We start from the raw sequence: 16,316 nt of genomic DNA, 5'->3' as shown, positions 1-16,316 counted from the left end.
TAGATTATAACTTTGCCACGAGTAAAAGTTTTTGATTTTTCAAAGAGTACATGAATAATGATTTTTACGTCATTGACAAGAGAACATTAGCTCAAATTTTAAGCACCAGAAGTAATTCAAGTTACATGTAAGGAACTATAACTTTTTATAGTAAAGAAAGTTGTAGAATTTCCTTATAAATACATTCAATGAAAATAAAAAATGTTCAGACTCTTTAAATAGTTTAGTTCAAAAAAGTCTTACATTTTAAAAAAGATATTAACAATTAAAAACTATAGTAAAATTTTTCATTAACAACCCAGTTATGGCACTAAAATTGTACATTATTTTTCTGTTTTAATATTTTTAAAACAAAGAATGAAAGTAATAATTGCTAACATATACACATATATGTGTATGTCTACATGTATACTTGACATATAACTAAAGACATGTGCACACATATACACAAAAAAACCACACAAACATAAATGATTACATAAATGACCAGACACTGTACAGTGCTATTTTTATGTTGAAACTAAGGAAAACATGCGTTAAGTGATTTATATAGGGGTCATAAAAAGATATTTTAGTGTCTGAGACTGCATTTCAATTCATGTCCTCTTGTCTCCAGGCTCAGTGCTTTTATCTGTTTTATCTGTTATGTCAATTTGTTTATACAGTGAATTGTGGTCATTTGATTGAGGTTTATTCTAGAGAGGTTATTTAATGGAGTGTAAAGAGACCGATAGCCTAAGATTGCACTTTATATTTAATGGGAAAAAGTAAAAATGATACATAAACTATTACTTATATAAACTTAATCTTAGATTATTTCTGAAAGTAGAAATTTATCTATGTTGTGCTTCATCGTAAAGGAGGATTTGAATATAATATTTCTTAGAACATCCAATAAGTTTTTTTTTTTTTTTTTAGGTGATACTTTCAGAACTTAACAGAAACACTTGAATTGATGAGTTACTGATTTGAATGTAGAATTTGTTAGTATTTACGATTTACTAATCAATATGGTCATTGTTTTTCTTATTTCCAAGATAGTTGACTTTTGTTGTTTTTGTTTTTTCCTCTTAAAATTTATAGAAATTTTATTTACAGTATTATTACATTAACTTCTAGAAACAAGTGAGTTCCCATCCGAATGCTGCAGTGTGATGGCAGGAGGTACTCTCACAGGATGGCATGCAGATGTTGCTACTGTAATGTGGAGAAGAATGCTAGGCATTTTGGGAGATGTTAATACTATTATGGATCCTGAAATACATGCTCAAGTGTTTGATTATTTGTGTGAACTTTGGCAGAATTTAGCCAAGGTAAATTAGGGGAAAAGGGAAAATAAGATGGGAGAATTTATCAGAGAAAAAATAAAAAATCCTTTGCTTATGAAATTAGCAATGTACTACAGAATTGCATAAATTTGTTATATTTTTTTCTTTAAAAAAATTCAGATTAGAGATAATCTTGGAATTTCAACTGATAATATGACCTCACCTTCTCCGCCAGTTTTAATACCTCCTCTGAGAATCCTTACTCCTTGGCTTTTCAAGGTAAGTTAGTTTTTATTTTTGAAATAGTTAGTTGATCAGTATATCTCTTAAGCCTTATAAATAAATATATTTTTACTGTTTTTTTCCTTAACAATTCTTTTTCTTTTTCTTAACTAGTTATTTTTGGTGGTACTGCTTGTGCATGATAGTGAAAACTATATAGAAACTGGTATGAATTAAAGCATTTAGAATTAAAGGCTCTCATAAAATTGATATAATTGAACATATTTATTTACACTTAACTAAGTAAATATTTTTATTCCCGTCTCCAATTTTTTTTTAATTTAAAATTGACTTTTTAATTGTAGGCAACTATGTTGACTGATAAATATAAACAAGGCAAATTACATGCCTATAAACTTATTTGCAACACAATGAAAAGAAGACAAGATGTATCACCAAATAGAGACTTTTTAACACATTTCTATGATATAATGCATTGTGGACTACTCCATGTTGATCAGGTAAGTTTATACTTTCTTAGAAATCCTATCCATTTACTTCTGATCCTTGATTTTTTAAACTTTTTTTATGAATTACTATTTCAACTAGCTGTTGAGATGATCACAGAAATTTTATTTTTCTTGTTGAATAGAACACATTTAATATTAAAGATGGATCATTTGTTTCTAAGACAAGGAAAGAAAAATGGTTTTTGAACATTGCATATTCATCTATTGGTCCAATAATTTGTAAACTTTTAATTTTCTAATAAATCCTAAAATAAGTTAACTCAAGATTACAGGAACTACTTGTAAGATGGCAATTTGTACCATGTTCACTCTGTTATGAAATAATTAAATCGGCAGCACTAATCTTAACAGCTAATTCCGTTGCCCATTTGAAAATAGAATAAATTAATTGTCAATTTAACAATTTTCTTCACAAAGATCTGAGATTTCTAAAGTAGCTATCTTCCTTAGAATTTTGGAACTTAAACTTAGAATTATACATGGAAGCAAATGGGGCCAGGAAATGAGTTTGTGCTTCACAGTCTTGGAGAAAATGACCTGTTATATTATGTACCCACTGCTAAATAGTCTTCCTCCTTCCTGTAGCAGTAGAAGCATCCTGTACTAGTACCACTTGAAATAATAAGATTTGGACCTGCTTTCCTCTAAGCATATATCAGGAATTGCTCATTTAGATAAATTAAAATTAACCTTGTTAAGAATTATTTAAATTCAGTTTTCCAAAGACATGTCTTAGTAAAACAAACTACAGAAATTGTTTTTTTGGTTTTTTTTCTGTAGTTTTCAGCTTATCCATTTTTACGTTTTCAATAGCAAATAGATATGTATACATATATGCATCTATGTATGTATTTTTAATACCTTTTTTTTTCTTTCCTATTTTTTCTCTTAAGGATATTGTCAATACAATCATCAAGCACTGCTCCCCTCAATTTTTTTCACTTGGCTTGCCTGGTGCCACAATGCTTATTATGGATTTTATTGTAGCAGCTGGTAGAGTAGCTTCTTCAGCATTTCTTAATGTAAGTGTTCAGTTTTTATTTTTCTTCACAAATCAGCAAACTTTAACCAAACTGTAAATAATTGGAATCCAACATAAAAAAATTTCTAAATCACATTGAGTTGCCACAACTCAAAATTTTGGTGATTTCCCTTCAGAAAGAAAACTTAAGGAATTCAAGTTCAAAAAAAATTTATAACTGATTAACAGATCAGTGCAGCATTCATTTCAATAATGTTTTAATATTCTGAGTATTAAAGTGCAAAAGATGAAGGGAGGCTGAAGTGAAGAGAAGAAAGTATATCTAGATGGGTATAGCTAGATAGATAGGCTAGAAGCAGTAGTGAGAAAACAAAAGAAGTGTTCTAAATGAGAAAACAAAAGTGGAAAAGTAAAAGTAAATTGAATTAGATGTCCATTTAATAGTGTACATAAGCTACAGAAAAAAGCTATATGTCATACTCGGGGCTTTGTAAGAATATAAGGCAACTTTAATTATGACTTCTCTTCTAAAAAACAATTCATAGTGAAAAACAAAGAATAGTTAAATGCAAATTTAGACTAGTTTTTATAACTTCCATGTCTGCAATATTCTAAGCTCTTTATTAGTTTTGTGACTTTGGGCAAATCACTTAATCTTAAAGGACTGAAATATTTGACCTAAAGTTCTTTATAGTTCTCTTATCTATATAGGACTTTAAAATCGTATAATCCTATTTTTTCCATAGAAAATTATATGTCTGTGTGAACACTATGTTTAATTTCGTAGGGAAAACACTTTTTAAACCTTTATCTGATACTGATATATATATAGGGGTGTGTGTGTGTGTGTGTGTGTGTGTGTGTGTGTGTGTGTGTGTATAAATATTATATATGTATATTTTATTATATTATATATATATTATACATTATATATATATATATATATATATATATATGTTGTTATAAGAAGTTAGCATTTTTAACATGGATGTGTTGGATGAAGATATTGGATAACTTTGTGATAAAATATATTTATGGTAAAATCTATTTCAATGTAATTGATTTTATTTGTAATCCTATATATTTTATTTTATGCATTTAAAAACATCATTTTGAAAGAGGCTATAAAAATGGGGTATTTCTAAAAGCTTTATGAGGTGAATAAATTTGGAGTGGGCTCTAAAGAATGGCTAAGATTTATGAATCCTATGCCTGCTTTAGGGAGACTTTTAAGGTAGCAGAAATATCTTGAACAAAGGCTCAAAACAAGAAAGAGTTGGGCATAACTAGGAAGTGATGAGTAGTCCACTTTAGTCTACAATGTAAAGTATGTGCCAGAAACTATTTGTTTTTAGGATGTTGTTCTAAGTTGGACCCAGATTGTGAAGGTCCCTTAGATAGAAGGATAAAAAATTTAGACTTAAATGAGTAAAGTATGTTGAGCCCTGGAAGGTTTTTAAGTAGTCTTTAAACCATACTTTAATAATATTATTCTAATGTTTAAGATGGATGAACCATTTGTAAATCTTTGAATTAGTTATAGCTTGAAGTGATAAGAATAATCAGTGTGTGCTGGGTAGGGTCATCAACAGTTTCTTTTGAAATTGTGGGAATAGAACAAGGTACCAATGTGGACAGTAGAGAACGAGGTGACCCAAAGTACAATTTTGGGTAATATTTATGTTTGGGATATACAAAGAAGTGCCATTGAACAAAACAAAACTAATATAAGAACAAGAATGATTTATTGCCCATAAAGCCAAAGGTTCAGAAAGTTTCAAGAGGGTATCTCTTGATGTACATAAATGTGTAATACCCATTGTTATAAAGAGAACAAGGACAGTTAAGGAATGAAAAATGTCCCATTGAATTTGGATATCAAATTGTCACTAATGATGTTTTCAGGAACAAAACAGAGGATAGAAGCTACATTTTGGGGGGTTAGTAGTTAGTAGGGTGATGAAAAAGTCAAGGGAGGTATACATATTGTACTTTTTGAAAAGTTTAACAGTGGATAAAAGCAGAGAATAGAGAAATCTGAATATGCTTGTTAATAGTAAGGAAGAAGAAATGAAATATTCATGCTAAGTTCTAGTGAAGAAAATAGGATTAAAGTCAGGTCTAGAGGAGTTAGCCTCATGCTAAAGGAAGAAAACCATTTTTGTCTGAGGAGGAAGGAGAAGAAAAATGGGAGGTAGAAGAAGTAAAGTGAATGTCCCTTTTGCATCTGTAAAATAGAAAACAAGATTATCTACTGAGAGTCTAGAGGCCTGAGAATAGAAAAATTTTAGAACAATTTCTTAAGAAATTTTAAAGGAACATGAGTAAGAGATACTAGAAAATATGAAAGCTCAATTTTTCTTGGGTGATATGAATTTGTAGTCATTTCCATTAAGTATAATTTCACAACATCTTAGAGACCTAATAAACCTGGAAGCTAGAATAAATTAAATAGTTGGAATAACTCAGCCATGGAGTCTGACAGAAATCTGAGGAACAGCAGGAGATCCAAAGGATAATGCATTTTGCTAGCTTGATCTATTTCTAAATTTATTTATTGATTTATTTCTAAAGTGGTTGACCATAGATCCAGGCTGGGATGAGTAAAACTAGACTTGATGGATGGGAAAATCCTAAAGAATTGAAAAACTGGAGCTTTTGATGAAGATAAATAACAGTGAGTGATAAGTAATGTGATCAGTCATGATTTGGTGATTTTAAGAATTTGATTATGAGATGAGATAATCCAGAGAGCCAGAAGTTCATAGTGTGAAGTTTTATACATAAAAATATTTTTCATGTAGAACAGCTTATATAGCAGATAATATTAAAACTTCATAACATGCAACATTTCACATGGGGAATTTTTATTAGAAAAACATTGTCTTAAAGGGTATTGATGATGGTCATAGTGAGAATAATAACCACTATTTATGTTTTATTATTTGATTCTCATAAAATCCTTGTTCTTTTTATCGCTATTTTACAAATGAGGAAATTGAAGTTCAGAAAGATTTTTGAGTTTCCCATGGTCATGTGGCTATTAAGTGATAGAGGTATGGGATTTGGACCTCAATCTTTTAAATATAATTCTAGTTTTCTTGTCATGTGTTAGTGAATGAATGTGAATTTGCTTTATGCAATCTTTGTGATTATTAAAATTATAATTATATCTTAATTACTTGGGCAACCTTTATAATTTTTGTGTTGTGTAATTCAGATTCATTTCTACATTTTTGTTACAGATAGAGCACAGCATTGGCTTGAATTTTTTTTTTTTCCTTAATACATACTAATACTATTAAATGCATTTATCTCATATCTAGGCACCAAGAGTAGAAGCACAAGTTCTGCTGGGGTCCCTCGTATGCTTTCCCAATTTGTATTGTGTACTACCAGCTCTTCATCCAAACATGCTTGATATTGCCGTATCACAATTCACAGACGTCAAGGTAAGCTATCTTATCAATAAGATCCACAATTAATCATTATATTCACTGGTATAGTTTTCATTTTTCAATGATAGTTTTTCTTTTGCAACTTTTTTATTCTATTTCCTAAGTCTCCTTTGTCAGATTATCTGTTTTATATAATTTTTTAAGATTTGCATAATGCTTTATTTTTAATATTTTAGTAGTATTTTATTTTTCTAATTACATGTAAAAATAGTTTTCAATATGCATTTTTGTAAGACTTTGTGTTCCACTTTTTTCTTCCTTTCTCCTTTCCTTTTCTTCTCCCCAAGACAGCAAACCCTATGGGTTTTACATGTACAATCATTTTAAACATATTTCCATATTGTGAAAGAAAAATTCAGAACAAAAGTGAAAAACCATGAGAAGAAAAAGGTAATCAAACAAATAAAAAAAAAAAGTGAAAACAGTGTGCTTCAATTCACATTCAGTCTCCATAGTTCTTTCCCTGGATGTGGATAGCATTTTCTATCACAAGGTTATTGGAATTATCTTGAAATACTGAATTGTGAGAAGAACCAAGTCTATCATAGTTGATCATCACATAATATTCTTGTTCCCCATGTACAATGTTTTCCTGGTTGCTGACGTCACTCAGCTTCAGTTCATGTAAGTCGTTTCAGGATTTCTGAAATCAGCCTGCTTGTCATTTCTTATAGATTAATATTTTATTACATTCATATACCATAACTTATTCAGCCATTCTCTAGCTGGTGGTCATTCACTCAATTTATTTATTCAATTTCCAATTCCTTGTCACCACAAATGGCATTCCTATAAACATTTTTTGCACATGTGGGTCCTTTCCCCTTTTTTTGCTTTTAAAAAGATCTTATTAAAGCTTCAGGCGCAGTATTCCAGTTGTCACAGAGTCCTGTTACCAAGTGGGCACTGGCAGGGGAATAACTAATTGCTTTGCCTTCCAACTGTTCTACTTTGTGTTGGAGATAGCAGGAAGAATCTCATGCTTGGGCTTTACGATGCTTCTATAATTAAGCAGTCTTGTCACTTGGACCCCAGGACAACATACATCAAAATACACTTGAATGTCATCAAGGTTAAATACAAAGTGGCTTTGTTTATGTAACTTAAGAGAAAGATTTGACGAAATCTGCTAACTTTCTAATAGAAAAACTCTTTAGCCCCTTCTCATATCTGTTTATATTTTTAAAATAAACAAGTATTTTATTGGTAATTTGACATTTTTTAACACAGAAAAGCTTTTCTTTTAAAAGATTTATTTAATTTGATTTTTTTTTTCAAATTAACAAATCTTTTTTCTTTCCCTCTCATCTCTCTTCCTTGCCATGTTAAAGAAAACAAACCCCAAGCCCCTTATATAATATTCATACTCAAATAAAATAAATTCTCACATTTTATCAGAATTTCTCCATTCACATGTAGTTATTATTGAGAGTTGTTTTTCCTTCTTTTACTTTTACCATTTGTTGTGCCTCCCTCCCTGTTTGTAGTGAAGTGGTGAATAAAAAGGAATATGATCAACACTAATAATCTGTTATTGAAGTTTGAGGAAACTGAGGTAAACAGAGGTTAAGTGACTTGTCCAAGTGTCACACAGTTTATTAAATAGCAGTACTGCTATTCAAACTCACTTTTCTTGACTCCAAATTCAGGACTTTGTATATTCTACCATACTGTGTATAGACAGATTAACTTATTAGAGCAGGCAGCAAAGTGTGTACTAATATAACAGAAAGAATAAATATCAGCCATGATATGTAGTTGGGGCAACTGCAGTCTTGATGCGGTTAGTGGCAGCGCATAGAGCTGTGAGAATTGGGGTGGGAATCCCCTTATTATGCAAGTTCATTGTGAAAGAATTCAAGAACCCAAAAAGTGATAGTTTAGCAGAATGGCAGAAGGGAAGTTTATTGTTAGCTCTGAGAAGCCAGCTTTGCTAGGAAGATAGACTTCTTAGTGGCAAGGTCCTGTCAAAGAAATAGAGGTTATCACTGAGAAGAGGGTATTTTCACAGCAGGCAAGAGTTTTGGTAGGCAGCTGTGCCAAGAGGAGAGGTCCCTTGGCAAAGCATAATCTTATTTCAGACTTCTGCAAATACTTGCAGTTCAAAAATGATCATTTTCTTGTCAGTCTGGAGGTAGGGCTTCCATTGAATGAGATTGCTTCAATGTTGTCACTGCCCCCAGGCCTAGATTTCCAGATGAATGAGACCACTTAAATTCTGGGAGTGGTCCTGGGCTAATCCACTCAATAGGAATATCAGGTCCAGATCCCCAGCTGAATGAGACCACTTAAGTTCTGGGCTAGTCTTAATGAAACCACTTAACTGTCCTTAAGAGTAGATATCTATTAGGAGAGTTTCAGAGCTCACCCCCATGATTTCCCTCCCAAAAGTCAGGGGGATAATTTCAGGGTTCACCCCAGACATTCTTACCTATTTAAATTAAATATGTTGATGCTGAGTAATGAAAAAATAGATAAAAGATTAAATGTCTTCTAGCCAATTACCATTTATTTCCTACAGATGTTTGATGCATTAAATAATTACATTATCAATTCATCAGAGGACATGAGTTTAGATCCTGCCTCTGTCTTTTTAATACATTTGTACATTTGTAACTTGGGTGATAAACAATTTCTCTCACAGTATTCTTTTTTTTTTTTTTTTTTTAAATAATAAGAGGGTTCTACTTGATAGCCTCTGAGGTTCCTCTAACCCTCAGTCTGTGAGTCCATAATTGTAATTCTGGAGAAACTGAGCAAGAACAGAACAGAACAGGTCTTATATAGACAGAACAGGTTTTAAGACTTAACTAGGTGGTACCCCAAAAGTACCCAGACAGACTTACTCTCTTGTGGCTGAAATGGGGGTGTCTACCATCAGGCTCTCTTTCCTGGAGGCTCTGGAAAAAAAATCCAAGGGGGGCCGGACTCTTTTAATTCAGATGCCAAGAATTCAGATCCACAGCTACTCTGAGGCCCAAGGCAGAGGCCGGAAACTCTCTTATTTGTAATCTTGCTCATTTTCTAACATCTGGCTGGGAGTCCCAAAATGTAATGCTGTAGAAACTGAGCAAGATAGAGATTAGAGAACAATTTAACAATTTATTTAATGGAGAGATTTACTGGGACCAAATGGATCCATGGTTGGTCCCAGGGCTGAACAAGATTAATGTCTCAAAGAATCCAGCCCTGAATGTCTGACAAGATTCTTTTATAGGGTAACAAGAAAAATGACATGATAGGGGAGGTATCTGGATAGGGATGACCTAATGGGGGAAGGAACCTAGGATGAGGATGACATAATGGAGGCAGACACAATGGAGAGAGGAACTGGAGAGGCTCCTGATAATCTAATGATGTCTAAAATGGATATAGACCTTTATCCCATCAAACATTAAGAGGGAATAAGTATAGCCTAAAGTCTAAGATATAAGACTTTTATCCTATCAAACATTATGAGGGAATGGTTATAACCTGAGGCAGAGTAATTGAATAGGACAGTTAGGGACAGGGACACTGAGTCAGGACCTTAAAAGAGAATTGTGGCACAACATAATTTGCAGTGGTTGAAACTTCAGAATGAACTTGGAAACTGTTTCAGGCAGTGAATATACTTAATCCATGTTAATAATCAAAAAAGAATCAGCATGAATGATCTTGAACATATGTTCATATGTGCAAAGAGCATTTATGTTTGATAGATTTCTCTGAAAAAAGCCTGAATATAAAAGATATATATTCAAGAAATGTAATGATTAAACTTCAGAATTTTGTCATAAATATTCCATGCTTCCAGGAAAATGGTTTTTAAGCTATTTAGGAAAATTGACTCAAATTTCTGAGATTTACCCTTATCTTTGAGAAAACAAAGAGCTAGGTATTGCATAAAAACCAAGATATGATTCACATTTACCCCAGAAGAGATGTCATTACTTCTGCAATGAAATTGCTAGGAAATTCAACCATAAATTAAATTTCCAGGCAAGCAATTCAAATTAAGTGGTAGAAACAAGGTAGATAAGTACTTCAGGATAATAGTTCTGATACTTTAATATAAATACCATTACTATGAGACCATCTTCAATGCCCTCTTATGTCTGAACGGCAACTTGAGGTCATTACCCACTATTTACTTTTGTGGGGTTGTGACCTATGACTTCTCCAAACTGTTCTTACAGGGAAAACCTCATTAGTCCCTTAAGGGCCTTTTTAAATACAAGAACCTATTTCTCTCCATTTCATGATCTGGCTTCCACTTCACTCTTCTGAAGTGGGTCTTCTGGGTATCTTATCAACATTCCAGGAAGTTGAACCTTAAGAAAGTATATTTAACAGTGTTATCTTTTACCTACATCTAATTTGTCCTGCTAAGAATACTCCTGTCTCCTTATACTTGCTCTGCCCATTAATTCTGGAAAAAAAAAAAAAGAATTGAACATAGCATGTATTGATTTACATTCAGGCTCCTTAGCTCTTTTTCTGTATGAAGATGGCATTTTCTGTCCAAAGTATTTTGGGATTGCTTTGAATCATTGAACTACTGAGAAGAACCATGCCTTTCATACATTCTTGCTTTTATTATATACAATGTATTTCTTGTTGTGCTTGTTTTGCTCAGGATCAGTTCATGTAAATTTTTCCAGGTCTTTCTAAAATCAACTTGTTCATTTTTATAGGGGTTGATTTTATTACACATGCACCAAAAAATGGTATCTGAGAAAATAACTAGAACTACTTCATCTGCCTGTTTGCCCTTTCCTATAAAATCATGAAGAGCATAATTTACATATACTTTCAGAGCATACTTGATAAAAATGAATCAAGCTTTTGCAAATGATATTTTAAATTTTAAAATTTAGAGAAATATACAGAAAATACATGATTGTTACTTGGTCATTTTACTCGTGTCCAACTCTTTGTGACCCTAATTGAGATTTTCTCAGCAAAGACAGGATAATTTGTCCTTTCCTTTTCCTATTCACATTACACCTGAAGAACTGAAGTGTAAATGTTTGGAACAAAAAGACCTACCCAAATTGACTACTACCAAGATTACTCATAGAAAGCAGAATTATTTATTAGAATCTCGAGAAGCAGACCCCATCCTGGTCTGCGAGCCAAATTTCACAGCAGGATAGGGCCAGAGCCTTGAAAATGTTCACAGCTTTTATTCATTTCAGACAAAGAACCTCAAAAATCCCTCCCTCTATATGTTGTGATTGGTCACATAAGTCTACTGTTCCCCTAGTTGGTCAGAGGAATGTTGTAGACAAGATCATATGCAGCTTCTTTGGCCACGTTAGAAAATGGAATGTAGTCCAGGCCTTATCTAAAATCACGTGACTCCAGAGAAGCCGAAACTGAGGCCTATAGGCTTGATCTATTTTAGCTAACAGTCTCTGATCAATATGTGCTGTAAGTTCACCTTTTCCCACACATAAACGAAGTTAAGTGACTTGCCTAAGATCACATTCAATGTCTGAGGCCAGATTTTAATTCAGTGTGATTGGTCTTCCTCGCTTCAAGCCTAAAACTCCATTCACTGTGTCATGTAGCTTCTCAAAATACAAGATACAACTGTGTTTATTATTTGTTAGCACAACACTGCCTGAAAAGCTCATTTAACAAGATGTCTCATCTGCATATGGTAAAATTATCTAAGGTTCCTTGAAGAGGATAAAATAACAGAAATGACTTAATATCAAGTGAGTCATAAAACAAGATTTGTACTTGTGAAAGTTTTCACCTTTATTATTGAGGATGACCAGTTCAGAGTCTAAACTACCACTTGATAACCACTGGATGATGACCAGCTTCTGTTGGTCATGACATGACAATTACTTAAGTCCTTAGATCACTGAAAATTTTCCTAAGTGAAATTTATAATCACTAAAAAGAGCTTAGCCATATAATCCATAGATGAAAAAAGTGATTGAAGCTTGCTTATTAACTAGACTATAGTCTGTTATATTGCTAGTCTAACCATACTTATATCTTAGATAGATTTTTCAAAAAGTAGCTAGCAATTTACATCAGCACTTAAAGATTTGCAAAGCACTTTACAAATATGATCTCATTTTATTATCACAACATCCCTAATAAGCATGTACTAATGATCATTAACTGTTTTACAGATAGGTTAAGATGGGTTAAGACTTATTCAACGTCACACAGTTTGTAATAAATGTCTGAACCAGGATTTAAAATCAAGTCTTACTGACCCCAAGTCCAGCATTTTATTTACTGTGTTGCTTAGCTATCTAATCCTTATTCCATGTGATATCTTTTCAGAACACTATTGTGTTCCTCCTCCCTTGACCTGTCGGTCTTCTGTTCTCCAAGCAAAACATACCTTATTCCTTTATTTGCTCCTCAAATGTTATAGGACTCAGAGCCTGTTATCATCCTTGTTTTCTTCTGGATACTCCTTAGCTTATTAGTATCTGTCTTAAACTGCTCCTAAAGGAATCAACTGTTTTGCTAACTTTATTAAGGACAAAGTACAATGGGACTATTACCTTCCTAATCTTGTGAAGTATAACCTGCTAATTAATGCAGCCCAAGTTTGCATTAGCTTTTTAAACTACTATATCACATTACTGATTCACTGCCAGATGTAACATTACTGATTGAGTCCACTTAACTGCCAACTCTTTTATGTAAAAAGAATTTTATTTTTCACTTCTCCTCTCCTGTGCATTTTTTTTTACCCATGTGCAAAGCATTACTTTTATCTCTGTTGAATTGCTCAAGCCTCTCAAAACCTTCTGTATCCTGTCTCCAGTGTGATAAATTATCTCCAAATTTGATGATCATATGGCTCATAAAGCATATGATTTTATCCAAGTTATCAATACAAATGTTAAACACCATGGGGCATTGCCTTACTCCAGTAGAGATCTACACTGAAAACAAACCATTAACAACCACTCTTTGAGTCTGACCATCTGAAATCTCTTGTTAAAATCTAGGTAAGCTATAACAATTCTAATATTCATTTACTAGTTTAGTAAAAGTTTCAAAAAAGGAAATAAAATTAATGTCATGACCTGGTCTTGATGAAGTTTCATTATCTTCCTGCCTGTATTTCTTCCACATTTCTTTTTTAAAATCTAATTTGGTTGGTAGGTTTCCTGAACATCAACATCAATCTCTAAACAAATTTCTATTTTTCTTTTTCACAAGAATTGTTCTTTATGTTTCTTTGGGATGCTGACTTCCCTTTAAGCATTGTGCTGATGGATTCTATCTCTAGTACTCCTGAACCTTGTGAAAATGAAATAAAACTTAAGAAGAAAATTGGAAGGCTTATAGTTTAGAAGAGAAAGTTGTAAACTTTACCCAAGTCATGGTCTTCCCTATAATTTTAGTACAAACTAAACAAATCAGTAATTTCACAAGACAGTAAAAAATATTAGACATTCAAAAGATTGAACAAATAGAAAATTCAAGATAGCAGTTATAAAAAAACAACTGAAATACAGTTCAAGAAGAGATAATTTACGATTCATTAGAATACCACAATAGAAAAAAATCTTGCACATTATCACAAATGAAAATTGCCCCAAATTATTAGAAACAAAGGGCAAAATAAAAGAAAAAATTCACTTCCTAAAAAGTTCCTCACAAGGAAAAGGTTCAGGAAATACCATAGTAAAAATCCAGAGCTCCCAAATCAAAGTACTACAAAGGTATAAGAAAAAAATTCAGATAACAAGAAACCAAAGAATAGCACAAAATTTGGCAGCTTTTCTTAAGAGCAATAGAATATTGTAGAACAAAATATTTCAGAAGACAAAAGATAAAGGTTTACTTTGTCTTCTGAAATATTTTGTATTTTGCAAATATGTGCATAATTCAAGCAAAAACAATGGATTGTTAGTGAAATAAAGTACTTTATCACATTTCTGAGAAAAGAAAAGACCAGAGTTGGGTAACAATTTGGAAATGTATAAATAAGATTCCAAAGAAATCTAGAAAGAAAAATTTGAATGAATAGAAAATCTATAAAATGTTATATTAATATTCTGAAAGGAGGAAAAGAAGTAAATGGCTCTTTATAAACTTAATATTTTCAAAATTTGTTGGCATTATAAAAGAAAACAATTCCTGGGGAGGAAGAGTGAACATATTGATTCTCTACTGAGGTTTAAGGGGGAAAAGAAAAGGAAGGGCAAAGAAGTAAAAAGGAACTTGTTATACTTCATAATTAGGATCTGTGAAGAAAAAAAGTAAAACAAAGAAAAAGATTTAGGCTGCAGATTAACCTTGCTCTTGTATGAGTTGCATATGTTATATATAAGTTATAGAATTCCTTACTATGTTGTACATTCACAAAAAAGTTTAATGTAGAAATATATCAAATTCAACAGAGAAATAAGTTGGGGGGGGAGAGGAATGAATGGATAAGAAAGAGTACAATGCAGATGAAATAGCTGTGAGTCAAACAAAATTCCTGAACATGAAGAATGGATTTAGAGAGACATAAATAAAGAAATTTATGCTATGTGATTGGGGTGGCTGGAATATCAGGCCTGGAATCAGGAAGACCAAGTTCAAATGTGGTCTCAGATTTTTTTTTTCTCTATGTGATCCTGGGCAACCTGTTTGCCTCAGTTTTTCCATCTGGAAAAGGAACTGGAGAAGGAAATGGCAAATCACTTCAATATCTTTGCCAGGAAAACCCCAAATGAGATCATAAATAATAAGACTAACTGAAGTGACTGAACCAAAAACAAAAGAAACCCAAAGAATTTGAATCTTAGAGAGTTTTTTAGACTTCTTCTAAAACAATGGGGATTAGTTGAACAAATTGTGGTATGTAACTGTAATAGAATATTATTATTCTATAAGGACTAAAGAGACTATTTTTAGATGATCTAGCAGTATGAAATTATAACAATGAAGTGGCTAGAACTAGGAGAGAACAGTTTATAAAAGGAAACTTTTATTTGCAGTGTTGCAAATAAAAATAACTTTAAAGATTTAAGAACTACAATCAGTGTGCTTTTTAATTGTGATGATAGAGAATACTTAAAGAGTCTCTTGTACAGCAAGATCAGATCAGCCAGTGCTTAAATTAATTCAGGCTATTCATTGGAAGATCAAATTAAGCTGAGCCTTAATACTTTGAAACATAATGAGAAGACAGGACTTGTTGAAAAAGATACTGATGTTGGAAAAGATTGAAGACAAAAGGAAAAGTGGATATAGAGGATGAGATAATAACAAAGAACATAAACTTGGACAGACTTTGAGATAGAAGAGCCTGGCATACTATGATTCATGGTGCCACGAACAGATATAACTGAACAACTATAGCTACCAACTTCCTTCCAATGATGCAGATCACAACACATTTGTGCTTGTTTATCACAAGATCTCCTGTCTTGAGGTAGTTCTTCCTTGATTTCTTCCAGCGTCATAAGGATACTAATAGAGTATTCTAGCTGTCCATTTAATATTCTTCATCCTTGCCACATAACTAGCTAATTATTTCTTCCTAGCCAAATTACTTTTATTAATTAATTATTTTAAAAAATATTTTATTGCTTTTCTTTGGACCATGTAGCTGCTTTTATGTTGCAGTCTATTCACACTCAGTCATGTTGTCAAACATTTTCGATGAGAATTCACATGGCATTAATGTCAGCATTGATGGTAAATTCTTCAACTTGAAAAAACTACAAGGCTAGAACAACTAAATTGGAGGGAGTGTTGGTACATGATTTTTTTGTTCACCGATGATTGTGTACTTAATACAAAGTATGGATTGATTCTGTGCTACGTGTGCTAATTTTGACCTAAAAGTTAACATCAAGAAAACACACTACTCAATCAGTCGCACCACACCATT

The 16,316-nt window shown here is 32.3% G+C and overlaps 1 protein-coding gene across 10 annotated transcripts in view; it reads left to right on the top strand.

Annotated features, from left to right (window-relative positions):
* RALGAPA1 (Ral GTPase activating protein catalytic subunit alpha 1) overlaps nucleotides 1–16,316 on the top strand; it is a 302,140-nt gene that overhangs the window by 159,604 nt on the left and 126,220 nt on the right. For all 10 annotated transcript variants that reach the window (XR_012486534.1, XM_074290587.1, XM_074290589.1 and 7 more), the window contains 5 exons: nucleotides 1,120–1,313; nucleotides 1,449–1,547; nucleotides 1,856–2,011; nucleotides 2,914–3,042; nucleotides 6,329–6,454. Coding sequence is in view for 9 of the 10 variants with exons in the window: in XM_074290587.1 (XP_074146688.1) it covers nucleotides 1,120–1,313; nucleotides 1,449–1,547; nucleotides 1,856–2,011; nucleotides 2,914–3,042; nucleotides 6,329–6,454 (704 nt within the window). In the remaining variant the exon portion in view is untranslated. The remainder of the gene's footprint in view (nucleotides 1–1,119; nucleotides 1,314–1,448; nucleotides 1,548–1,855; nucleotides 2,012–2,913; nucleotides 3,043–6,328; nucleotides 6,455–16,316) is intronic.

Source organism: Sminthopsis crassicaudata, chromosome 2 (genome assembly GCF_048593235.1).
Source record: "Sminthopsis crassicaudata isolate SCR6 chromosome 2, ASM4859323v1, whole genome shotgun sequence".
In the NCBI taxonomy this organism is placed as follows: domain Eukaryota; kingdom Metazoa; phylum Chordata; class Mammalia; order Dasyuromorphia; family Dasyuridae; genus Sminthopsis; species Sminthopsis crassicaudata.
This window is presented reverse-complemented; position numbering and strand designations above follow the sequence as displayed.